General features: G+C 51.1%; 1 protein-coding gene across 1 annotated transcript in view; it reads left to right on the forward strand.

The window, feature by feature from the left end:
* The first annotated feature begins 1,666 nt into the window (after positions 1-1,666).
* Ahnak (AHNAK nucleoprotein) overlaps positions 1,667-27,009 on the forward strand; it is a 29,686-nt gene continuing 4,343 nt past the window's right edge. Inside the window, exons 1-7 of the mRNA XM_051146101.1 lie at positions 1,667-1,834; positions 11,930-12,034; positions 12,384-12,540; positions 12,985-13,172; positions 14,174-18,445; positions 19,031-19,471; positions 19,637-26,788. Coding sequence (XP_051002058.1) covers positions 12,384-12,540; positions 12,985-13,172; positions 14,174-18,445; positions 19,031-19,471; positions 19,637-26,788 — 12,210 coding nt within the window. The 5' untranslated portion in view covers positions 1,667-1,834; positions 11,930-12,034. The remainder of the gene's footprint in view (positions 1,835-11,929; positions 12,035-12,383; positions 12,541-12,984; positions 13,173-14,173; positions 18,446-19,030; positions 19,472-19,636; positions 26,789-27,009) is intronic.

The following is a 27,009-nucleotide window of genomic DNA, read 5'->3' on the forward strand; positions in this document are numbered from 1 at the left end:
TCTCTGGGTGGCCTGGAACTCACTGTGTAACTCCTAGTGAGTGCTGGGAAAGGAGTAGGGTTTTGGGGAAGGTTGAGCCTATGACAGACAGTGTACTTGTGATGTCTGGTGGGGTTCAGAGAGAGAGGGATGAGGGAGGGAGGGGTGGGGGAGAGAGAGAGAGAGAGAGAGAGAGAGAGAGAGAGAGAGAGAGAGAGAGAGAGAGAATATGTTAGTGGCCAGTTCTCTTCTCTGCCTGCCTTTACTTGTCCATGCCTGTCTGAATTTCAACCTGCATTTCTCCATCTTGGCGCGTCCATTATGCGTCTGCTGTCTATCACTTCCTCCCGTTGTCTCCCTCCCCCCACCGCCTGTACACTGTGCGGTAACTGGACCTGGACACAGCCCCCAGGGCTGGCAGCAGACTTGGCTGATATTTTTAGCCCGTAAACATGTTTGCCATTTCAGAGGACAGGGCAGGGCTGGTCTCAGCCCCAGCCCACTCATGATCTTAGAGCAAAGGTGCTCCTACCTCAAGCCAAGGTCTCAGTTCTCCAGCCTGAGGTCTCTTGGGGCATTTGGGAAGGAAGGGAAACTGGAGTGGGCAACTGAGTGGCCATCTGCTAGGGAGGGTAGAACTTGTGGGGAAGAAAAAAAAAAAGGGAGGTGGTGGGGGGGAAATGTAGCCGGTAGATCCCTGCAACCCCATCATTAAGCATTTAATAAAATCCTCATATAGCTAGAAGTGGCTGTGAGAAATGGCTGTAAATTGGGGAGCCGAGCAACTTACAAATGGGAAGATGGGGGAAGAGCTGGGAGAAGGGCAGGAGGAGGGCTGGGGAGGAGGGCACAAAGAAAAAAGCCGGATTTTGGGTTCCTGAAGCTTAGTTGGGCATGGTGGCTCATGCCTTTTAATCCCAGGGAAGCAGAGGCAGAGATAGGCGAATCTGTGAGGCCAGCCAGGTCTAGCCAGTTCCAGAACAACAGGGTCTATATAGACTGCACCCCTCCCTAAGCAAAACAAAACACCCAAAAGGCACGAGGCGGGCGGGGGGGGGGTTGAGGGGGACAAAGTCTACATAAGATGGTGAGCAGTTTTGTGGCTCATCCAGTGGCTTGTAGGCCTGACTCTAGTGTCTCTGCAGATGCTGAACAGGACAGTGTTGTGGTGGATAGGTGACTTCAATCCTTGGGGTCGGGTCTGCGTGTTTTGTAGAAGCAGATTAGAGAGTCTGAAGGCGAGAGATGGGCGCGGCTGCAAGAAGCCTGGGAACTTAGGAGGCTGGGGCCGGAGACTAGAGTGTTTAAGCCTGAAAGAAAGCTCAAAGGTCTGTGCTGAGGCTGGAGGTCGAGGTTGAATCATCTGAGCTTCGTGGCTCTTCCAGCAGAATGGGTTGACCCTGGATTCCAACTGAGGGTGAGCCCCTGATTCTGCGTGTTTCCAGGGATTTCTTGCCGGTGAACACGCACACACACTGTTCAAACTAGAGTGGGAAGACCCAGACCCGGGACAGGAGCAATCCATGGGACTCCTCGACTCTGAGCACCCTGGGCGATCTTCCCTCAACAGCCCACTCTCGGGTGGCTTCAGCGTTGGTCTCGCTCTCGGGTCCCAGCCCTGTTTGGGCCCCGCCCGGCCCCGCCCTCTCCCCACAGCTCGGGGCAGACCCGCCCGAGTTACAAGAGCCGCCTCCGCGCGCGGGGGCCCGGCCACTTGGAGCAGCTCTGCCGCGGGGACTGCACTGTCTGCCCTGCCAGACCCGCCCCGACTGGGGCTCGCCGTCGCCAGCAGTCTCAGCACTGCGACCTCGGGCCCTACGCTGGCTATGGCTGTGTCCCAGGGCTGAGCCCGCAGGTATGGGGGGCGAAGCGCAGGGTGGTGCTGTCTGGGGCCAGGGTACGGGTGACCGGAGGGAGGGAAGGGCTCGGGCGAGGTGCTTTTGCAGTAGTGTCAGTGCGAGGGTTCCAACCGTTTGGAGCAAACCGGGCCGCCTGTGGCTGCCGGGGCAGGAGATGCGTCGCGTGCTTCGGGAGTGAAGGTCTCTCCCCGGAGTTGGGGAACAAGTTGGACTAAGTTAGAAAATCGCTTCGAAGTGTGCTTTGCTGCGCTTACGTTTCTCCAGCCGGCGGACTGTCGTCCTAACTGCACTACAAGGCTCTGCGTTCCTGGCTTGATGGCCCCTGTCCCACCCCCTGTCTTTGGGGCGGTGGCTCAGAGCGCTGCTGGGTTCCTATTCCCTGTTTACTGGAGAAGTTTTCCAAGATCCCTGTCGCAGTTCTCCCGCCTCTCCCGCGCCCCTGCACCGCGTGCCCCCTCTGCTGTCCTTCGCGGCTCCCCACACCTCCGCCCTGAACTTCGTGTCCGGAGTCCCGACAGCCCCACCCTGCTCTGTACCACCAGCCTCTCCCTTTCTGGCTCCCACCGGGGCCTTCAGCAGCTCTCCTTCAGCTGCCCCGCCCTAGTCTTGCCCCTCTGTGTTCCCAGATCCAGAAAGCTCCCTTCTTCCTCCAGGGCGTCGGAGGCTGGAAGTTTGTGTGCGCCTCCATGCAGGATGGGTGGGAATAGGGGTGTGTGTGTGGGGGGGCATAATTAGGGAGATTCCTACGCTGGGGTGGGCGGGGAGGGGGCTATGCAATCTGCTCAGTCCCCAGCACCTCCCTTGCTCCTTCTAGAGGCGGAGGCGGGTGCTTTTCTCCCCACCCCACCCCACTCTCAAACTCGTCCGGGCGGGATGGCCCCCGCCCCAGCGCCTGGCTGGATGCCAGAAGCCTGAGGAATGTAGTGGTTGGAGCCGGTGACTAATTCAAACCAGAATTCGAGGGGGGGCGGAGTGGTGAGGGGCAAATGGGAGGGGGAAAGGGGCGGTGGGGGCCAGAGCACTGGGCGTAGGTGAAGGACTACACTGCTCTCTCTGGAACCCTCCACTTTTGCAGTGCGCGCCAGCGGAGAGGGCGGGGGCGGGGGGGGGGAGATCCTGCTGTGGGGTTGGAAAGGCAGTGTGCTTAGGGTGTGTGCAGAGAGCTGTGTTATGTAAGGCTTTCCCATGCAGGGAGGGGATGTGCAGTGTGCGAGGACATAGGCCTCCTCTGGTGAGAGCCCCTTGCAGTGCCAGCGTGGGTTTTGGGACACAGACCCTTGTTGGCACTGGGTTGGCAGAAGGACTAGCTTTACTTGGCGGTGAGCATTGGAAGACTATTAGGGGGGACCCAGGGATATCCCACAACTCAGACTGAGCGCTGACAACGTAGAGTGTTCGTGGTGTGTGTGTGTGTGGTCCCTCCCCCCACCCCACCTCTGCCCCTCCGCTCTCCTCTTCTCTCTCTCTCTCTCTCTCTCTCTCTCTCTCTCTCTCTCTCTCTCTCTCTCTCTCTGCCTGCACACTCAGTTACTTCTGCACAATGTGACCACAGAAGATTTGCACGTATGGTGCCTGGGTTGGCACTCTAGTTTGGCAGGGTGTGGCCCTGGGCTGTCTCTGAGGGCAGGAGGTGCTCCCAGGGTGCTGGTACTATTCTGTGGAAGGGATTTGTAGAAAATCTTCCAGAGGTAGTTGGGATCCTTGAGGAGTGAACTGGAGTTCCCAGGAGAAAAAGGACCCAGAGGTCTACTTCTGTCTCGAGAACACTGCTGGACTCCCCCAAAATGGTTTTGAAATAGTCTGCCCTTAAAATGTAGCTTCAGAGACCACCATACCACACCCTTTTCCTAACAGCAACTTGACATATGCTAGATGTTGGGCTGAGTTCATGGGATCCAGTGATTCAGCTGGTTGCCTTCCTCGTAGGTGAGGACAGCATGGGAGAGGGAGGGCAGACAGGAAGATGTCTTGGGGACAGGTTAAGGGTCTCTACACCACCCTGAGGTGGGTAGAGCTGCTTTGCTCCTGTGGTAAGGTGGGTCTCTTTTCCCTTTCCCAATTGGAATGAACCAGTAGCTTTCTTTTTTTCACCCTGAGAAACTATGAGGGCTAGTCCTGTATCTGGTCTGTCGATTGTGCAGATTGTGAAGGGAGAAGAGAACTCCTCATTTGAGGGCCACTTCCTTGCTCTGAGCTGAGTTATGGGGCATGGCAGTATGGGAAAGAAACTGGGAGCATGGGAGCTGAGCTAGAAGAGGACTCGGAGGCCGTGGGTGCTGATAGGAATGACATCTGGAAGACGTTTGAACCTATTTCTAAAGCCCTTGTTTCTAAGAGATTACGCAAAGGGCCATAGCTAAGAGAACCAGGACGTTTGGGGAGACGGGTGAGTCATTCAGGGCTTAGTGCTAATTATATGGAGGTCAGCAGCGATGCAAAGGGTCTTGGTCTAGCACCCCACAGCTCTAGGTCCAGGAAAGGACAGGTGAGAGAGTGGACCGAGGAGCTGTGTGGAAGAAGGAGGGGGGCATTAGTCAAGGGCAGAGGAGGAGCTATGGGGCCCAGAAGGCTCTGCTTGGAGGTTCAGAGCAGTGCTAGGCCCCACTCTTCTGCTCCACTTGGAACTGCCTGTCAGATTCTGGCAGAGCGCACCACTCTGAGCCTGAGGAGCTGGTTTGAGGGGTTGGGGTTAAAGCTGTGGGGGTGGACAAGTGTGTAGGGCACTGGGGTGTGTCACTACCTTTTTCAGAACTTGGGAACTGCCTGGAGACAGACAAGAGAGGCTGACTGGGACAGCTTGTCTGACTTCTGAAGGGATCTTTGCCTGGACACCCCCAAGTTTCTCTCCTTGCGGCTGGGCTGGCCACGTGCTTGTCCTTACTTGGGTTAGAGGAAGGGAGGTGGCTGCCAGTTAAGAATGTGCGGTGCACTTGGGCCACAGGGAGGAGAGAGCTTCAGCCAGGCTCCCAGGAACTTGCAGTTCCTGGATTTGACCACTGGACCATGTGGCTGGCTTCCAAAGCTTCCCTGATCATAGTATCATCCATGTCTGGGTGTGTCCAAGAAGTGCCAGTGTAGGGGCGGGTGTCACAGAATGTTTCTGCAGAAATGTCTATGTGTGCTTCGATGACCCGCCCCCGTTTCTCCTAGCCTCAGTTCCCACCGGGGCTAAAGCTCAAATGATTGGGCGTGTGTTAGACTGTGGCCTTGAGTCTCTGTGTCTTTCACTGAAGTTTGTCTTAGTGCCTGTGAGAGGATGTCCTGTTGGTTGTTCACGGGGCCCTCACACTGTAGTAAGCCTGGATGTATCACCTCTCTTGGCCTCCTGGGACTTGGAGGGCAGAGACCATGCCTGACTGCTCTAGAGTGGAAGGTCCACGTCAGGGTACAGAGACTGCAGTTATGGACTGAAGTGAGCTCCTCTGTCCTGCATAGGTCCAGGCCTTGAAGTTTGTGTCCAGAGGCCCTGAAGAAGGACAGGGGGCTGCCTTGAGTACAGTCCCCACAGATGGACGTTGAACTGGGCAAAGCATTGCACACAGCCTGTCAGGGAGCGGCATCCTGCCTGGTCCCTGGGGGCTGGAGCGGAGGTTCTGGAGGGAAGAGGAAGTGCCTGGAGCTGATCCTGGCTACGTGTCCTCGCTAGGCTGGGGGTGGTGGTGCTGGTGGCGGCGGCGTTGCAGTGCTGTTTGAAAACCTGGCTCTGAGTCTTTTGGCTACTTGGCCTGACCACTAGGGGGCGAACATGCAGCATCTACCAGGGAGCTGGGTGGGGCACAGGGTATCGTCTAAACTGTAATCTACCCCCCCCCCCAGGCAACTCAACATACTTCTCCTGATATCCTAACCACAGGACACTGTCCTCAAAGTTGACATCTTAATCCCATCTGTCCTGTCTAAGGCCAGCTCTTCCTGACGTTGTGTCCTGATGAGGAACTTCCCACTGGGTAATATGCTATGCTCAGACTCTCTCATTATGAGAGGTGGAGAGTCCCCTGGCTAGGGGAGGGAGAGGGACTCTCCCTTCCCGCTGGAAGTGAGAGTTTAGAGCTTTGAGACTTGTGGCTAGACAGAAGTGGAGGTGGAAATCAGGATGCAGTCACGGGGCTGGTTGGTTATGACTGCTCCAGAGGTCAATAAGCAAAACTCCAGCATGCTGGGGAAAGGCTGATGGGAAGGGGGGCTAGAGTGAGGAGGCTGCTAAAACTTCCTCATGGTAGTTGTGGGCTGGGTCAGCCCCATTTCTCTTCTTCTGGGCTCGGTAGCATGGCCTAACCCTCGCAGGTGCACACACAGAGAGGAAGGTGCACGAACACCCAGGCTTGCACACCCAGGGACCTGAGTACCAAGTGAACAGGTGGCAGCACCTGCTGAGAGTGGATAAAGCTTATGAAGGCAGAGATTGGACTGACAAGGGTCTCTGTGCGCTTCTGCGGGGGGGGGGGGGGGAAGAGGGCACGCGCGCATGTGTGTGTGTATGTCTTTCCCCTTATGTGTTTCTCTGAACATCTCTCCAGTATGCAGGTGTCTTGTGGTCTAATTTTCTTTGATTGTTCCCTCCCATAAGTGGAAGGTGCCCTTGTCACATTTACTTAAGTAGCCTCGGTTGCCTAAAACTTTAGATATGCTGTCTTAGCCTCATGAGGATTATAGGTGGCATGGCACACAAGGTCCATCCCTGTGAAGTTATTTATTTGTCTGTTTTGAGAGGATTACATGTAGTCAAGGCTATCCTTGAACTCATTATGTAGCCCAGGATGGGCTGGAGCTTGCAGTGATCCTCCTGGCTCACCTGCTTAAGCGTTGGGCTTTTAAGCATGCAAGCGTTATGCCTGTCTCTGCGAAACCACTGTTTCTCTAGTGTTGTTATAAATGTGTTTCTGTGGACGCGCATGTGTGTGCGCCCTGGTGCTGTGGCACATGTGAAAATGTTTGAGGACAACTTACAGGAGTTAATTGTCTTCTTTTACCACGTGGGTTCTGTTGATCAAACTCAGGTGAAGTGCTAGGAAGAAAAAAGAATCTCTAGGTTCTGGAGAGTTCAGGTTTTTGGGAGCTTGTAATTCCTGACCCTTGGGGACCCAGCCTTAAAGAGACCCGGGATCAAAGGTCTCCAGGTGCCTACAACTCTGCCTAGGAGGGGTGGTCATGATGCTAGGGTGGGCACGAGAGGGGGAGGCTTCACTCCCTTTTCTGCTGGCTACTTACCTCTGGCTCACGCGCTCCTGCTCCAGCACAGGACTGGCTTCTGTGTGCTTCCCTTTCGGATCTTCCTTTGTGGTTTCTCACGTGTCTCATCCTATATATATACGTGTGTGTATTGGTCTCCCTGCTTGGGTGAAGACTGTTGGATTGGGGCCTTTCTCCGTATTGCTAAAGTTATGTTGTTAATCCTTTCTCTCCAGGATTGTTTGTACATGAGTTTGGACCCTAAGCATGGCACATGAGCAGCACAATCCTGGCCTGCAGTGTTTTGCAGAATTCTTTTTCCTAACTGTCAATGGTGGCGTTTCCTTCATGGCACAGCTTTCTCTTCCCCTTTGGGGAGTGTTTATGACAGTATATCGCCCTGGGTGTGTCTTTCCTCTATGACTATACAACCCCTCACCTGGTTATGAGTGTCTGGGGCTTTTCCCTCTGCTAGAGATCTCTAATCCTAGCTGTGAGTCATTATGCTCTTGGGATGGAAACTGCTTGTCCTAGCCTCATGTGTACAGATGGTTGGTTAGGGCATGTGGAAGGCTCGGTCACTGAGGTCCTCCCTCCCCTTCTGTGTGCAGATTGTGCTAGGCAGGTCCGCTTCATGTATCCTTCTGGTGTGGGGCTTCTCTTCAGGTTTGGTGAGTTCAGCTATTGAGGCCTTAGGGCTTGTGTGTGTGTGTGTGTGTGTGTGTGTGTGTGTGTGTGTGTGTGTGTGTGAGAGAGAGAGAGAGAGAGAGAGAGAGAGAGAGAGAGAGAGAGAGAGAGATCCTGCCATCTTGATGTAGATGATGGCTTTCTGTATTTGCAGTGGCAACTGCCCTGAGCTCTCTCACCTGTGGAGGGCAAAGGTCTCTCCCTGATGACGGGAGGAGAGAATGCTCTTCTGGAGGTCACCCTTGGCAGGGACTTTCTGCTTTCTGCTTTTGGACACCCTCTGGATCTGCTCAGTATGGTAGTGGGCTTAGGCAGAGCCTTGCCGCTGCATGCGTTTTTGCGGTTTTGAGTTGCATTCTGTCGTGGCATTTGGCTGGAATTGTGCTCCATCCCTGCATCCTTTCCATTCTTTACCTAGATCACCCACCAGTACCTCACTCCTCATCTGTCCTGCAAGCAGCCTTCTGCTCAGGGGTTCTGCACGCGGCGCCCATCTCTGTTGGGACACAGGACTGGAGGCAGCAGGCCTGGGTTCCAGGCTCTCACCGCCTTCCTATTCCAGCCTCTGTGAGCCTTCTTCTCCCTGTATTGGAGCAGCAGCTGGTACTGTCTTCTAGACTGCTACTGTAAGGGAGATTTTGCGTGTCCTTGCTGTCTAACTGTGCCAGTGGCTGTTGGGCATCTATAATGTAGCTGGAGGAATTACGTTTTTAACTTTGAGCTGGGCACAGCTTTGAAATCTCAGAACTCAGAAGGCGGTGGCGGGCGCGGGCGCGGGGGTGGGGGTGGGGGGCAGGAGGCTCAGGAAGTTCAGGGTTGTTCTCAGCTACTCAGCAAGTCTGATGTCGGCCTGGAGAATATGCGACCCTGTCTCAGAATATTAAAAAACAGCTGGGCGTGGTGGTGCACGCCCTGTAATCCCAGTACTTAGGGACGTAGAGGCTGGCAGATCTCTCTGTGAGTTTGAGGCCAGCCTGGTCTACAAAGTGAGTCCAAGGCTACACAGAGAAAACCCCTGTCTTGGAAAAACCAAACCAGTCCAAACCAAACCAAACCAAACCAACCTCCCCAAAACCCAAAACAAACAAATCCAAAAATCTAAAAAAACAAAAGACCCCCACAGGGTTGGAGAGATGGCTTGGTGTTTAAGAGTGAGCACTAGTTTTTCCCAGCACCCAAGTTTGGTACCCAGCACCCATGTTGGGCCACTTACAACCTGTAATTCCAGTTCCATGGGAATTCGACACCCCTGGCCTCATGAGCACCTGCGGCACATGCACATATGTACGAACACATCCATTTAAAAATAATTTATATGTATACATGTGGGCCTGCATGAGAGTGTGTGCCACATATGTGGGGGTCTACGGGGAAGCTAGAGGGCATAGGATTCCCCTGGAACTGGAGTCGTAGGTGGCGGTGAGCCACTTGACATGGCTGCTGGGAACTGAACTCGGGTTCTCTGGAAGAGCAGCAAACATTCCTAAACACTGAGTCATCTCTCATGTCCCCCCTCCACCTCCCTCCCCCCTCTCCGCCCCGGGGGAGGGGCTGCAGGGTGGGAAGGGGGAGAGCCACAATAATTTTAAGTATCTGCCTAAGATTATTTTAATTTTGGGTTTTGGAGGCAGGCTGTCATGTAGGCCAGGCTGGCGCTGAACTTGTGCTGTAGCTCAGGCTATCCACCTCTTGATCTTGCTGCTTGCCCTCTGGAGTGCTGGCATTATAGGTGTGTGCCACCATGCCAGGCTAACCTATTTAAATTTAAGTAGTCACATGTGGCTACTGTGTTAGCAGCACACATTTGACTATCTTTAAGCCCCAAAGGCATGCGATGAGTGACTGAATTGTCCCCCAACTTCCAAAGACTTTTTGGATTTCCGTGGAGGCCCGAGTTAACCTAACTGTGTGTGTGTGGGAGGAGAGAGAGGAACATCTGGACAGGCAACAGGTGGAGAACAGACCAAGAGCTGCGGCCCAGATGCAGAAAACAAGGCCGCTGCCACCATGGCCTCACATCTATCGTATGCCTCCCATGTCTTTTTAGGGCCAGGTCTGGTGAGAAGAGAGTCCTTCTTGGCCAATGGCAGAGAAGGCAGGTGCTTGGCAGGCCCACCGGGGCAGGGCCAACTTGCAGCATGAGTCTGTTTGCAGTGGTTGAGAGATTTTCAGAATGACTTCCCTCAGTAGCATACTGAGTAAAGCATATAGCAAGTCCAGGTCGGGTCTCAGTACTTTTTGCATCTTGAGGCCCTTGTCCTAAGCTTTAATCTAGAGAAGTCCTAGCCCCTCTGGTACTTGGGGGCCCGGCCTATGAGGCACTGCATTACTAGGTTTTAGGCGTGACCCTGTGCATGTCTGGAGCTGTTGCTGCTGCAGACTGAAGTGACTCACTATGGAAGGGGGGGGGCAAGGGTGGGGCCACCATGTGGGTGAGAGTGAGCTGGCTCTTTCTTCTCTGCTGGCTCAGCACCAGGAAGCTTGGCTGAGCAAGGGGCCCTGTACAAGGAGGAAGACAGGGGTACTGGGGAAACCTGAAGGGGGTGGCTTCGTTCTTTTAGATATGTGAGCTAGAGACTTTCACTCTCCTGCTTCTGCCTGGCTTCTGTCTTTCGGGCTGGCTTCTCAGGATTGGTCCGGGGACAGGGGCAGAGAGAGGGGTCCAGTTTCAAGTTGGGAAGAGTCAGCCTTTCCTGCCTGCTGGAAGGGAGGGGGTGTTTCCCCTAGCTCAGGCCTGTACCAGCAGGCCTCTCTCCTGTCCTCGCTCACACTCTAGCCAGCACCTGTGTTGTCAAGTAGGTCCATGATAAACGCTGCATCTATGACTTTGTTGAGCTTGAGAATGGGTGTGGCGATCTAGGGTTTATCTTTGTCTTTATCTTCTGTCCATGTTGGTTTCTGCCTGAGACTGGACCTGCTGAGTACCTTGGAGTCCTAAGAGCTGTAGTCTCATCCTTGAGACAGCAGCACCTTGGAAGCCTCATTTGTATTTCGTTCTCCGAGATGGGTCTTGAGACTTTTAGAATATTGTGGACCCCAGTTGGCCACACCCAGAGTCCCTTGCTTAACATTTCCATATCTGGCACAGGAAGTGCACTGAATAAGTGTCTAGAGGATACCTGAGTGGTGGGAGGCAACAATATAATGCAGTGTACAATTAAGAGCTGGGCTGGGCTGTGTTCGTCTCTGGCTGATATCCTTTGCAGCATCTAGTACAGACTCAGACGTACAGGAGGCGATCAGTATGCATATATTTATCGATTGGCTGACTACTTTCTGAGTGTACATAGTTTCAGGGTGGGGCCTTGGGTGAGGTTCACCACAATTTTTGGAGTCCCTCACATAATTTCACGGGTGCACTTTAGATGGCTGCCAGTGCCATTTCGTGTGGGTGGCCACAGTTCACAGCCATCCTGCTGGGTGCCTTCCTAGGGTACCTCTGCAGCTGATTACTCTCGTCCTGTGGCAAGGAGGGATGCCTTTACCTATGGTGCTGGCTTAGAACCCAGTGTGGGCAGCCCTATGGGCCTTGACTCACCATGGGCCTGAGCTGGCCCCAGCTGCAGCCTTTTGGCTATGGGAGCCTCGTGGGGTCAGGATTGTCTTTGTTTAAGCCACTATCAGGAGCATGGCTTCTGGAGCTTCCAGCTAGTAAGGGCTCCTTTTGGTCCTGAGGGCGCAGCTAGAGGTAGTAAACTGAGTCACTGTCACTGAGGTGGAAGACAGCCTATATGGCAGAGGGGGAAGACCCAGAGAGAACAGGCTAGGGCCTGGCCTCAGCATCATCACTTTCTTTGTGTGCGGTCCAGGCAAATGGGGTCTATCAGAATCTCCGTCTCTCTGCTTGCAAAGCAGGACCAGCTATTCCAGAGGCTGACAAACACGGGCATTTTGTGGAACCTCCGTGGACTAGCTGCTGTCCTCTGTTCTTTCCACTTGCACGGAACTTTTCCCTTTTCCATGCTCACAGACAAGGGGACATTGGCTCAGGGAAATCAAGTGTCTTTGGCAAGAATCCTATAGCTAGGAGGATGCGGTCAGCGTTGGAGACTTTGTCTGGTTTCCTTTAACCTCATTTTCGGTAGCATCAGGCTTCAGAATCACATAGCTGCCGACGGTAGTGGGGACCGGAGTTTTGGCCTTGGCCGGGAACCGGCATTCATCTACCATTTGGGTGGCAGGGTACTGAGGTTTTGAGAAGCTGAGTGTAAATATCGTGGTGAAATTTTTCCTAGGTTGTGTGACCGAGATTCCCAACAAGAGAGAGACTGGCACAGGAAGAGAAGGAGGAGGGGCGGGCTCCTGGCAAGGCGTTTTCTTCTGAATAGAGTCCTGCAAAGGTCAGTAGATGGGATGGTGCAGAGGAATAGAGGTTAGGATGGGGGTGCTGGGCACACGGTGTGGCATTTGGAACTGGCCAGTTACCCCATTTCTATCTTCTCTGTGGTACATTGAGAGAACTTCTTCAGTGGAAAAACATGAGATGTATCACACACACACACACACACACACACACACACACACACACACACACACACACGGCTAGTGAGCCAGAGCTGAGGGAGCAGGTGCATGGAGGGTGGGCTCCATTCTCTGCATGTGCACAATGCCAAAGATTTCTGGTTTTCTCATGCCTTTCTGCCCTCCATATCCCTGTGACCAGAGCTCTGTGTCTTCACCTCATCCCAGATGGAGAAGGAGGAGGAGACAACACGGGAGCTACTGCTGCCTAACTGGCAGGGAAGTGGCTCCCACGGGCTCACCATTGCCCAGAGGGACGATGGAGTCTTTGTACAGGAGGTGGTGCAGAACTCCCCCGCGGCTCGCACCGGGGTGGTCAAGGAGGGTGAGTCTTCCCATCGTAGTCACTGGGCACTGGGGATGAGAGAGGGAAGGGTGGGAGGTAGGGGCGGGAGGTGGGGGGGAGCAGGCAGAAATGACCAAATGGCTGTGGAAGGCCTGGGTCCTACAGCATAAGGACTAACAGAACGCAAGCCCTGTCCTTCCTCGCGACTCTGTGTCTTTCTTGTGAATCCCAGAGGAGGCTGAGGTCATGTGGGGTCTGGGAGACTGACCTCGTCTTTAGATCTGATCCTGCTCTCCTTGCCATTTCTGCAACTATGTGTAAAACAGTCAACTTTCCCAGCCAGTTTCCTCGTCTGTACAAGTGGGCAATGCCGTGTCTGCATGATACGCACGAAGCTAAAGGGAAGTCAGTCTCAGTGGCTGCTTTGTGGTGCTTTCTTGAGACCTCTGGGTTGTTACCTGACTCTAGTATTGCCTTACTTAGGGGACCAGATCGTGGGTGCCACCATCTACTTTGACAACCTGCAATCTGGTGAGGTGACCCATCTGTTAAACACCATGGGGCATCACACTGTTGGCTTGAAACTGCACCGGAAGGGGGACCGTTCCCCCGAGCCTGGACAGACCTGGACCCAGGACGTCTTCAGCTCCCGTGGCTCTGAAGTCGTTCTGGTGAGTACCTGGTGACCCACCTTTGCTCCCCATGACCCTGGTGGCCTCTTGGCCCCATTTTCTGAGTTTTCTCCTTTTTTCATCTCTCTGTGTTCTCTTGTGACTTCTCTCTGCCCCTTTCTTCCTGTCTGTGTGCGGCATGTGGCTGATTCTGTTTTTTGTTTTTTTGTTTTGTTGGTTTGTTTTTGAGACAAGGTTTCTCTGTGTAGCCTTGGCTGTCCTGGACTTGCTTTGTAGACCAGGCTGGCCTCAAACTCACAGTGATCCACATGCCTCCTCCCAAGTGCTGGGCTGATTCTGTTCTTACAAGTGTAGCATGCCCTCGGTCTCCTGAGACTGGGCTATGGCGTGGGAACCAGCTCAAGCAGTGGGGGCCTAGATGCCAAGAGGAAGGTCGGCTGCTTTCCTGGAGCTTTTGAAATGATGTCACTGGCGTTCAACCTGCCTCTCTACATTCCATGAGCGAGAAAATGAGCAGCACAGGCTTGTGGGGGAATACACCTTTCCTCCTGATGGCTTGCTTATTGAATACGCCACGTGTCCTCAACGTGAAGTATTACCCAGACACAGCCAGCCCATCGTGCTTGACAAATGCTTTCCAGTGTGCGAAGGCTCCTGGGAGACCTTCTTAACCAATCAAGCCAGCGGGTTGAGAATTGAAGGGTGAAGATACAGGGTGGGATGGGTCCCTGAAACAGGTTGATTTGGACTATCACCGGGAGCAGAGCCTCTTCCTGGGCAGCATACTCCAGGAACCTACTTATTTCCTAGCCCTGTCATGACTTTTGCTAATCAGAATTTTCTTCCAGATAATTTCTATTTTCCTCTTGTGATGTGACTGTCAGTCCCCTGTGTTCTGCCCTAGGAGGCTCTCTGGACCTTTGTTATGGTCTGAGCACCTTTGGGAAACAGGCAAACCCTGTTGTTGGCTGGGCTGCAGCCAGGCTTCTGCCAACTGGGCGGGCTTTGCTGCAACCTCTGCTGGGCATGTCTTTCTACAGAGCGGGGCTGATGAGGACTACCAGCGCATCTACACCACAAAGATCAAGCCACGCCTGAGGTCAGAGGATGGAGTAGAGGGGGACCTTGGGGAGACCCAGAGCCGTACCATCACAGTGACCAGAAGGGTCACAGCCTACACTGTGGATGTGACCGGTCGAGAAGGGGTGAAGGACATTGACATCAGCAGCCCCGAGTTCATGATCAAGATACCAAGACATGAAGTGACTGAAATCTCCAACAGAGACGTGGAAACCCAGTCTGGGAAGACAGTGATCAGACTGCCTTCAGGATCTGGGGCAGCCTCTCCAGCCGCAGGCTCTGCCGTGGATATCCGGGCAGGTGCCATTTCTGCTTCAGGGCCAGAGTTCGAAGGTGCCGGGCACTCAAATTTCCAGGTCACTGTGCCTGGGATAAAGGTGGGAAGCCCGGGCGTGAATGTCAAAGCAAAAGGCTTGGACTTGGGTGGCAAAGGAGGGAACCAAGTTCCAGGAGTGGACATCTCGTCTTCTCTTGGGGCTGGCTCAGTAGAGGTACGGGGTCCCTCCCTCCAGAGTGGCGACATTGGGAAAATTAAAATTCCTACCATGAAGATGCCAAAATTTGGTGTCTCAGCAGGCCCAGAGGGACAGATACCAGAGGCAGGGATGAATGTTTCTGCACCTGAGTTCTCTGTGGGGCACAAGGGTGAGAAGCTAGGCTTGACCATGGCTGAGAACATCCAGGCCCCTCATCTGGAAGTCAGTACCTCCTCTGTCAATACTGAGGGGCTTGAAGGGAAGCTAAAGGGTCCCCAGATCACTGGGCCGTCATCACTTGAGGGTGACTTAGGCTTGAAAGGTACCAAGCTGCAAGGGAGCATAGGAATAGATGCCTGTGCTTCTAAAATCAAGGGCGACATCACTGGTCCCAGTGTGGAAATTCAAAGCCCTGATGTTGATGTTCATGGGCTAGGGGGCAAACTCAACGTGCCCAAGATGAAAGTCCCTAAGTTCTGTGCATCGGGTTCAAAGGGAGAGGGGGTCGGCATTGATGTGGCACTGCCTGCAGGTGAAGTGACCCTTCCTGGGGTCTCTGGGGAAGTCAGTGTGCCTGAGATTGCTACTGGTGGGCTAGAAGGGAAGATGAAGGGTGCTAAAGTCAAGACTCCTGAAATGATTGTCCAGAAACCTAAACTCTCCATGCAGGATGTGGATCTGAGCCTCGGGTCCTGTAAACTGAAAGGCGACATGAAGGTGTCTGTTCCTGAGATGAAAGGTGATGTTAAAGGCCCTCAGGTGTCAGTTAAAGGTTCCAGGGTGGACATAGAGACACCAGACTTAGAGGGGCCCTTGACAAGCCCCAAGCTCAGCAGCCCTTCTGGAAAAATAGGGGCCTGTAGGATTTCTATGGCAGATGTAGACTTAAATGTAGCTGCACCGAAAGTGAAAGGGGGTGTAGATGTCATGCTCCCCAAAGTAGAAGGGAAAGCCAAAGTCCCCGATGTTGACATCAAAGGCCCCAAAATGGATATCAGTGCTCCAGACGTGGAAGTTCATGGCCCAGAATGGAACTTGAAAACGCCCAAGATGAAGATGCCTAAGTTCAATGTCCCAGGAGACAAAGGAGAGGGCCCAGATGTAGATGTGACTCTACCTAAAGGAGCTATCAGTATTTCAGGGCCTAAGGTCAATGTAGAAGCCCCAGATATCAACATAGAGGGTCTGGGTGGCAAACTTGAAGGTCCTGATGTTACTCTGCCTGACCTAAGTGTTAAGACGCCAAAGATTTCTATGCCTGATGTGGACCTGCACATCAAAGGTGCAAAGGTGAAGGGAGAGTTTGACGTAGCAACACCAAAGCTTGAGGGAGAACTGAAAGGCCCCAAAGTGGACATTGATACCCCAGAAGTGGATGCTCATGGCCTAGACTTGAAGATACCCAAGATGAAAGTGCCCAAGTTTAGTGTGCCAGGGTTCAAAGCAGAAGGCCCAGAAGTGGATGTGAGCCTGCCAAACGCAGGTATGGACGTTTCTAGCCCTAAGGTGGAGGTCAGTGGTCCAGATGTTAGCATTGAAGGACCAGAAGGGAAGTTGAAAGGACATAAGTTTAAGATGCCTGAGATGAACATCAGAGCGCCAAAGATTTCCATGCCAGATGTGGACTTACACTTAAAAGGCCCCAGTGTAAAGGGACAATATGATGTCACAGTGCCGGGGCATGAAGGTGAGATTAAAGTTCCTGATGTTGAACTTAAAAGTGCTAAAGTGGACATTGATGTCCCAAATGTGGATGTCCAAGGTCCCGAATGGCACATGAAGATGCCCAAGATGAAAATGCCTAAGTTCGGCATGCCAGGCGTCAAGGCAGAGAGCCCAGAAATGGAGGTGAACCTTCCTAAGGCTGACATTGATGTCTCAGGACCCAAGGTGGGTGCCAAAGCTCCAGATGTGAGCATCGAAGGACCTGAGGGAAAGCTGAAAGGTCCTAAGCTGAAGATGCCTGAGATGAACATCAAAGCCCCCAAGATCTCCATGCCTGATGTAGATTTGCACATGAAAGGCCCCAAAGTAAAAGGAGAGTATGGTGTCACAGTGCCAAAGCTGGAAGGAGACCTGAAAGGCCCCAAAGTAGATGTCAGCGCCCCAGATGTTGACATTCATGGTCCTGACTGGAGCTTGAAAATGCCAAAGATTAAAATGCCCAAATTCAGCATGCCTAGTCTCAAAGGAGAAGGCCCAGAGTTGGATGTGAACTTGCCCAAGGCTGATGTGGATGTTTCTGTACCAAAGCTAGATATTAGTGCCCCAGACTTGAACCTCGAGGGAATGGAAGGGAAGTTGAAAGGCCCCAAGTTTAAGATGACTGAGATGCATTTTAAGGCTCCAAAAGTGTCCCTACCAGATGTGGACCTGGATATCAAAGGACCCAAAGTGAAGGGAAATCTAGACATGTCTGCACCAAAAATAGAGGGAGAGATGAAAGTTCCAGATGTGGACATTAAAGGTCCGAATGTAGATATTAAAGTGCCGGATGTGGAAGGTCAAGGCCCAGACTGGAGCTTGAAAATGCCGAAGATGAAAATGCCCAAGTTTAGCATGCCTTCTCTCAAAGGTGAGGGCCCAGATGTGGACATGAGCCTGCCTAAGGCTAACATTGATGTTTCAGGACCTAAAGTTGACATCGAAACCTCAGATGTGAGCCTTGAGGGCCCAGAAGGGAAGCTGAGAGGCCCCAAGTTCAAGATGCCTGAGATGCACTTCAAAGCCCCTAAGGTCTCCATGCCTGATGTGGACTTAAATTTGAAAGGTCCCAAAGTCAAGGGAGACATGGAAGTGACAGTACCTAAGGTAGAAGGTGAAATGAAAATTCCAGATGTGGACATTAAAGGGCCCAAAGTGGACATTGACGCTCCAGATGTTGAAGTTCATGGACCAGACTGGCACCTGAAAATGCCCAAGATGAAAATGCCCAAGTTCAGCATGCCTGGCTTCAAAGCAGAGGGTCCAGACGTAGATGTGAACCTACCCAAGGCTGACATTGATGTCTCAGGACCCAAAGTGGACATTGAGGCCCCAGATGTGAGCATCGAGGGACCAGAAGGGAAGCTGAAGGGCCCCAAGTTTAAGATGCCTGAGATGCACTTCAAAGCCCCTAAGGTCTCCATGCCTGATGTGGACTTAAATATTAAAGGGCCCAAAGGAAAAGCAGATGTAGATGTATCATTGCCTGAGGTAGAGGGCAAAGTAAAAGTGCCAGATGTGGACATTAAAGGACCCAAGGTTGACATTGACGCTCCAGATGTTGAAGTTCATGGCCCAGACTGGCACCTGAAGATGCCTAAAATGAAAATGCCCAAGTTCAGCATGCCTGGCTTCAAAGCAGAGGGCCCCGAAATGGATGTGAACCTACCCAAGGCTGACATTGATGTCTCAGGACCCAACGTGGACGTTGATGTTCCACATGTGAATCTTGAGGGTCCAGATGCAAAACTAAAAGGCCTGAAATTTAAGATGCCAGAAATGAATATAAAACCTCAGAAGATCTCCATGCCAGATGTTAGCTTGAACTTGAAAGGCCCTAAAGTAAAAGGAGACTATGATGTGTCAGTTCCAAAAGTGGGAGGGGAAATAAAAGCCCCTGTTGTTGACATCAAAGGCCCCAAAGTAGAGGCACCAGATGTTGAAGTTCATGGCCCAGACTGGCACCTGAAGATGCCCAAGGTGAAAATGCCCAAGTTCAGCATGCCTGGTTTCAAAGGAGAGGGTCCGGAAGTGGATGTGAACCTACCCAAGGCTGACATTGATGTCTCAGGACCCAAAGTGGACATTGAGGTTCCAGATGTGAATCTTGAAGGTCCAGATGCAAAACTGAAGGGTCCCAAGTTCAAGATGCCAAGCATGACTATACAGACACATAAAATCTCTATGCCTGATGTTGGGCTTAATCTGAAAGGACCTAAACTGAAAAGTGATATAGATGTTTCTCTTCCAAAAGTGGAGGGAGATTTGAAAGGTCCTGAAGTTGATGTGGATGTGGGTGATATTGATATTGAGTGTCCAGAAGGGAAGCTGAAAGGTTCAAAGTTCAAGATGCCTGAGATGCACTTCAAGGCCCCTAAGATCTCCATGCCTGATGTGGACTTACACTTGAAAGGCCCCAAAGTCAAGGGGGACGTGGATGTGACAGTGCCCAAGATACAAGGTGAAGTGAAAGTGCCAGATGTGGACATCAAAGGCCCCAAAGTGGACATCAATGCCCCAGATGTGGATGTTCATGGCCCAGACTGGCACCTGAAGATGCCCAAGGTGAAAATGCCCAAGTTCAGCATGCCTGGCTTCAAAGGAGAGGGCCCAGAAGTGGATGTAAACTTGCCCAAGGCTGACATTGATGTCTCAGGACCCAAAGTGGACATTGATACTCCTGACTTGGATATTGAAGGACCAGAAGGAAAACTGAAAGGCTCCAAATTTAAGATGCCCAAGTTGAATATCAAGGCTCCCAAGATCTCCATGCCAGATGTGGACTTGAATTTAAAGGGGCCCAAACTGAAAGGAGAGATAGATGCTTCTGTGCCAGAAGTACAAGCTGATCTCAGAGGTCCTCAAGTTGATGTTAAAGGCCCCAACATGGATGTGACAGTGCCAGATGTTGACCTGGAATGTCCGGATGCAAAGTTGAAAGGCCCCAAGTTCAAGATGCCAGAGATGCACTTCAAGGCCCCTAAGATCTCCATGCCTGATGTGGACTTGCACTTGAAAGGCCCTAAAGTCAAGGGGGACATGGACGTGACAGTACCCAAGATAGAAGGTGAAGTGAAAGTGCCAGATGTGGACATCAAAGGCCCCAAAGTGGACATTAATACCCCAGATGTGGATGTTCATGGCCCAGACTGGCATCTGAAGATGCCCAAGATGAAAATGCCCAAGTTCAGCATGCCTGGCTTCAAAGCAGAGGGCCCAGAAGTGGACGTGAACCTTCCCAAGGCTGATATTGATGTCTCAGGACCCAAAGTGGACATTGAGGTTCCTGATGTGAGCATTGAAGGACCAGAAGGGAAACTAAAGGGCCCCAAGTTCAAGATGCCTGATATGCATTTCAAGGCCCCCAAGATCTCCATGCCTGATGTAGACTTACACTTGAAAAGCCCTAAAGTAAAAGGTGACATGGATGTGACAGTTCCCAAACTGGAAGGAGATTTGAAAGGCTCTAGTATAGATGTAGAGATGCCAGATGTTGACCTGGAATGTCCGGATGCAAAGTTGAAGGGCCCCAAGTTCAAGATGCCGGAGATGCACTTCAAGACCCCTAAGATCTCCATGCCTGATGTGGACTTACACTTGAAAGGCCCCAAAGTCAAGGGGGACATGGACGTGACTGTGCCAAAATTAGAGGGAGAATTAAAAGGCCCCAGTGTGGATGTGGAAGTACCAGATGTTGACCTGGAATGTCCGGATGCAAAGTTGAAGGGCCCTAAGTTCAAGATGCCTGAGATGCACTTCAAGGCCCCTAAGATCTCCATGCCTGATGTGGACTTACACTTGAGAGGCCCCAAAGTCAAGGGGGACATGGACGTGACAGTACCCAAGATAGAAGGTGAAGTGAAAGTGCCAGATGTGGACATCAAAGGCCCCAAAGTGGACATTAATACCCCAGATGTGGATGTTCATGGCCCAGACTGGCATCTGAAGATGCCCAAGATGAAAATGCCCAAGTTCAGCATGCCTGGCTTCAAAGGAGAGGGCCCAGAAGTGGATGTAAACTTGCCCAAGGCTGACATTGATGTCTCAGGACCCAAGGTGGATGTTGAGGTTCCTGATGTGAGCATTGAAGGACCAGAAGGGAAACTGAAAGGCCCCAAGTTTAAGATGCCTGATATGCACTTCAAGGCCCCCAAGATCTCCATGCCCGATGTTGATTTCAACTTAAAGGGTCCTAAAATCAAAGGAGATATTGATGTTTCGGTCCCAAAGCTTGAGGGAGAAGTAAAGAGTCCAGAACTGGATATCAAAGGCCCCAAATTAGATGCTGACATACCAGAAGTTGCTGTGGAAGGCCCAGAAGGCAAATGGAAAAGCCCCAAGTTCAAGATGCCAGACATGCACTTTAAAACTCCCAAAATCTCCATGCCAGACATTGATCTTCACCTAAAGAGTCCAAAGATAAAGGGAGAGGTGGATGTAGATGTTCCCAAATTGGAAGGAGACCTTAAAGGACCAAATGTGAATGTGAGAGGGCCAGACATTGAGATTGAAGGACCAGAGGGCAAATTGAAAGGACCTAAGTTCAAGATGCCTGAGATGAACATCAAGGCACCCAAGATCTCTATGCCTGACTTAGACTTACATCTTAAAGGTCCTAAAGTGAAGGGTGATGTGGATGTTTCCCTGCCCAAAGTGGAAGGTGACCTCAAAGGGCCAGAGGTTGACATCAAAGGCCCCAAAGTAGATCTCAGTGCTCCAGATGTGGATGTTCATGGCCCAGACTGGCACCTGAAGATGCCCAAGATGAAAATGCCCAAGTTCAGCATGCCTGGCTTCAAAGCAGAGAGCCCTGAAGTGGATGTGAACCTACCCAAGGCTGACATTGATGTCTCAGGACCCAAAGTGGACATTGAGGTTCCAGATGTGAATCTTGAGGGTCCAGATGCAAAACTGAAGGGTCCCAAGTTCAAGATGCCTGAGATGAACATCAAAGCGCCCAAGATCTCCATGCCTGACATTGATCTGCATCTGAAAGGTCCAAAATTGAAAGGTGATGTGGACGTGTCTCTGCCCAAAGTGGAAGGTGATTTCAAAGGCCCAGAAGTGGATATTACAGGCCCCAAAGTGGACATTGAGGTTCCTGATGTCAGCATTGAGGGGCCAGAAGGGAAGTTGAAAGGCCCTAAATTCAAGATGCCTGAGATGAACATCAAAGCTCCCAAGATCTCCATGCCTGACATTGGCTTAAACCTGAAAGGCCCCAAAGTGAAGGGTGATGTGGATGTGTCTCTGCCCAAAGTGGAAGGTGAGATTAAAGTGCCTGAAGTGGACATCAAAGGCCCCAAAGTGGAACTCAGTGCTCCAGATGTGGATGTTCATGGCCCAGACTGGCACCTGAAGATGCCCAAGGTGAAAATGCCCAAGTTCAGCATGCCTGGCTTCAAAGGAGAGGGTCCTGAAGTGGATGTGAACCTACCCAAGGCTGACATTGATGTCTCAGGACCCAAAGTGGACATTGAGGTTCCAGATGTCAGCATTGAGGGGCCAGAAGGGAAGTTGAAAGGCCCTAAATTCAAGATGCCTGAGATGAACATCAAAGCTCCCAAGATCTCCATGCCTGACATTGATCTTAACCTGAAAGGCCCCAAAGTGAAGGGTGATGTGGACGTGTCTCTGCCCAAAGTGGAAGGTGAGATTAAAGTTCCTGAAGTGGACATCAAAGGCCCCAAAGTGGACATTGACGCTCCAGATGTGGATGTTCATGGCCCAGACTGGCACCTGAAGATGCCCAAGGTGAAAATGCCCAAGTTCAGCATGCCTGGCTTCAAAGCAGAGGGCCCTGAAGTGGATGTGAACCTACCCAAGGCTGACATTGATGTCTCAGGACCCAAAATGGACATTGAGGTTCCAGATGTGAATCTTGAAGGTCCAGATGCAAAACTGAAGGGTCCTAAGTTCAAGATGCCAGAGATGAACATCAAGGCTCCTAAGATCACAATGCCTGACTTGGACCTAAATATTAAAGGCCCCAAAGTGAAAGGAGATGTGGATGTTTCACTTCCAAATGTAGAGGGTGATTTGAAAGAGCCTTCTCTTGACATAAAGGGCCCCAAATTAGATGTCAGTGCTCCAGATATTGACATTCATGGTCCTGAGGGCAAATTGAAAGGTCCTAAACTGAAAATGCCTGACATGCATGTAAACATGCCCAAGATCTCTATGCCAGAAATCGACTTGAATTTGAAGGGCTCAAAGCTCAAGGGAGATGTTGATATCTCTGGACCCAAGTTGGAGGGTGACATTAAAACTCCCAAGTTAGAGGTGAAGGTCCCAGAAGTGGACATTTCTGCTCCTAAGGTCAATATTGATGGGAAATCAAAGAAATCTCGTTTTAAGCTTCCTAAATTTAATTTTTCTGGGTCCAAAGTTCAGACACCTGAAGTGGATGTCAAAGTTAAGAAGCCAGATGTTGATGTAACAGCTCCAAAAGTTGATATTAGTGCTCCAGAAGTTGAAGTCCAAGGGAAAGTGAAAGGAACAAAGTTCAAAATGCCTTTCCTGAGCATTTCATCTCCCAAAGTCTCCATGCCTGATGTGGAGCTAAACTTGAAAGGCCCTAAAGTCAAAGGAGACTTAGATGTAGCAGGCCCAAATTTAGAAGGAGACTTTAAAGGTCCCAAAGTGGATATTAAAGCACCAGAAGTGCATCTTAATGCACCTGATGTGGACGTTCATGGTCCAGAGTGGAATCTGAAGATGCCCAAGATGAAAATGCCCAAGTTCAGTGTGTCTGGATTGAAAGCGGAGGGGCCTGATGTGGACTTGCCAAAGGGAGAAATCAATATAGAAGGTCCAAGTATGAATATTGAGGGCACAGAACTCAATGTAGAATGTCCAGAGGGAAGCATAAAAGGCCCTAAATTCAAGATGCCAGAGATGAACATCAAAGCTCCCAAGATCTCTATGCCTGACATTGACTTTAACCTAAAAGGCCCAAAAGTGAAGGGTGATGTAGATGTTTCTATTCCCAAATTAGAAGGGGATATTAAAGGACCAGAGGTTGACATCAAAGGCCCTAAAGTGGACATTGACGCTCCAGATGTTGATGTTCATGGCCCAGACTGGCACCTGAAGATGCCCAAGGTGAAAATGCCCAAGTTCAGCATGCCTGGCTTCAAAGGAGAGGGCCCTGAAGTGGATGTGAACCTACCCAAGGCTGACATTGATGTCTCAGGACCCAAAGTGGACATTGAGGTTCCAGATGTGAATCTTGAGGGTCCAGATGCAAAACTGAAGGGTCCCAAGTTCAAGATGCCTGAGATGAACATCAAAGCGCCCAAGATCTCCATGCCTGACATTGATCTGCATCTGAAAGGTCCAAAATTGAAAGGTGATGTGGACGTGTCTCTGCCCAAAGTGGAAGGTGACTTCAAAGGCCCAGAAGTGGATATTACAGGCCCCAAAGTGGACATTGAGGTTCCTGATGTCAGCATTGAGGGGCCAGAAGGGAAGTTGAAAGGCCCTAAATTCAAGATGCCTGAGATGAACATCAAAGCTCCCAAGATCTCCATGCCTGACATTGGCTTAAACCTGAAAGGCCCCAAAGTGAAAGGTGATGTGGACGTGTCTCTGCCCAAAGTGGAAGGTGAGATTAAAGTGCCTGAAGTGGACATCAAAGGCCCCAAAGTGGACATTGACGCTCCAGATGTGGATGTTCATGGCCCAGACTGGCACCTGAAGATGCCCAAGGTGAAAATGCCCAAGTTCAGCATGCCTGGTTTCAAAGGAGAGGGTCCTGAAGTGGATGTGAACCTACCCAAGGCTGACATTGATGTCTCAGGACCCAAAGTGGACATTGAAGTTCCAGATGTGAGTATTGAAGGTCCAGATGCAAAACTGAAGGGTCCTAAGTTCAAGATGCCAGAGATGAACATCAAAGCGCCCAAGATCTCCATGCCTGACATTGATCTTAACCTGAAAGGCCCCAAAGTGAAGGGTGATGTGGACGTGTCTCTGCCCAAAGTGGAAGGTGAGATTAAAGTTCCTGAAGTGGACATCAAAGGCCCCAAAGTGGACATTGACGCTCCAGATGTTGATGTTCATGGTCCTGATTGGCACCTGAAGATGCCCAAAATAAAAATGCCCAAGTTCAGCATGCCTGGCTTCAAAGGAGAGGGCCCTGAAGTGGATGTGAACCTACCCAAGGCTGACATTGATGTCTCAGGACCCAAAGTGGACATTGAGGCCCCAGATGTGAATCTTGAAGGTCCAGATGCAAAACTGAAGGGTCCCAAGTTCAAGATGCCAGAGATGAACATCAAAGCTCCCAAGATCTCCATGCCTGATTTGCATCTTAAAGGCCCCAAAGTGAAGGGTGATGTGGACGTGTCACTGCCCAAAGTGGAAGGTGACCTGAAAGGGCCAGAGGTTGACATCAAAGGCCCCAAAATAGACATCAATGCCCCAGATGTGGATGTTCATGGTCCTGACTGGCACCTGAAGATGCCCAAAGTAAAAATGCCTAAGTTCAGCATGCCTGGCTTCAAAGGAGACGGTCCTGAAGTGGATGCTAATTTGCCTAAAGCTGACATTAGTGTCTCTGGCCCCAAGGTGGACATCGACACTCCTGACATTGACATTCATGGGCCAGAAGGGAAACTGAAGGGCCCCAAGTTTAAAATGCCTGATCTCCACCTTAAGGCACCCAAGATCTCAATGCCAGACATTGATTTAAATCTGAAAGGCCCAAAAGTGAAGGGTGATGTGGATGTGTCTCTGCCCAAAGTGGAAGGAGACATCAAAGGGCCAGATGTGGACATCAAAGGCCCTAAAGTGGACATCAATGCCCCAGATGTGGATGTTCATGGTCCAGACTGGCACCTGAAGATGCCCAAGGTGAAAATGCCCAAGTTCAGCATGCCTGGCTTCAAAGGAGAGGGCCCTGAAGTGGATGTGAACCTACCCAAGGCTGACATTGATGTCTCAGGACCCAAAGTGGACATTGAGGTTCCAGATGTGAATCTTGAAGGTCCAGATGCAAAACTGAAGGGTCCCAAGTTCAAGATGCCTGAGATGAACATCAAAGCGCCCAAGATCTCCATGCCTGACATTGATCTGCATCTGAAAGGTCCAAAATTGAAAGGTGATGTGGACGTGTCTCTGCCCAAAGTGGAAGGTGACTTCAAAGGCCCAGAGGTGGATATTACAGGCCCCAAAGTGGACATTGACGCTCCAGATGTGGATGTTCATGGTCCTGATTGGCACCTGAAGATGCCCAAGATGAAAATGCCCAAGTTCAGCATGCCTGGCTTCAAAGCAGAGGGCCCTGAAGTGGATGTGAACCTACCCAAGGCTGACATTGATGTCTCAGGACCCAAAGTGGACATTGAGGTTCCAGATGTGGATGTTGGCATGTCAAGTGTGAAAGCGAAGGGTCCCAAATTTAAGATGCCTGAGATGAACATCAAAGCACCTAAAATCTCTATGCCTGACTTTGATTTGCATCTTAAGGGTCCTAAGGTGAAGGGAGATGTGGATGCCTCCCTGCCTAAAATGGAAGGTGAACTAAAGGGCTCTGGTATTGACATCAAGGGCCCCAGTGTGGATATTGACACTCCTGATGTCAATATTGAAGGTCCAGAAGGAAAATTAAAAGGACCCAAATTTAAAATGCCAGACATGCACATCAAAGCTCCCAAGATTTCCATGCCTGACTTTGACTTAAACCTTAAAGGGCCTAAGGTAAAAGGAGATGTGGATATTGCACTCCCTAAGGTTGAAGGTGATCTCAAAGGGCCAGAGATAGACATTGAGGGTCCTGAAGGAAAACTAAAAGGTCCCAAATTTAAGGTGCCAGATGTCCATTTCAAAACTCCACAAATCTCAATGAGTGACATTGATTTGAACATGAAAGGACCCAAGGTAAAGGGAGATTTGGACATCTCTATTCCTAAACTAGAAGGAGATTTGAAAGGTCCCAAAGTGGATGTGAAAGGCCCTAAATTGGACATCGACACTCCTGACATTGACATTCATGGGCCAGAAGGGAAACTGAAGGGCCCCAAGTTTAAAATGCCTGATCTCCACCTTAAGGCACCCAAGATCTCAATGCCAGAGGTTGACTTAAATCTCAAAGGGCCAAAAGTGAAGGGTGATTTAGATGTTTCTCTGCCAAAAGTGGAAGGTGACCTCAAAGGCCCTGAAATTGACATTAAAGGCCCTAAAGTGGACATTAATGCCCCAGATGTGGATGTTCATGGCCCAGACTGGCACCTGAAGATGCCCAAGGTGAAAATGCCCAAGTTCAGCATGCCTGGCTTCAAAGGAGAGGGCCCTGAAGTGGATGTGAACCTACCCAAGGCTGACATTGATGTCTCAGGACCCAAAGTGGACATTGAGGTTCCAGATGTGAATCTTGAGGGTCCAGATATGAAAGTGAAGGGTCCTAAGTTCAAGATGCCACAGATGAACATCAAAGCGCCCAAGATCTCCATGCCTGACATTGATCTGCATCTGAAAGGTCCAAAATTGAAAGGTGATGTGGACGTGTCTCTGCCCAAAGTGGAAGGTGACTTCAAAGGCCCAGAGGTGGATATTACAGGCCCCAAAGTGGACATTGAGGTTCCTGATGTCAGCATTGAGGGGCCAGAAGGGAA

This window comes from Acomys russatus, chromosome 5, assembly GCF_903995435.1.
Source record: "Acomys russatus chromosome 5, mAcoRus1.1, whole genome shotgun sequence".
NCBI classification, from domain to species: domain Eukaryota; kingdom Metazoa; phylum Chordata; class Mammalia; order Rodentia; family Muridae; genus Acomys; species Acomys russatus.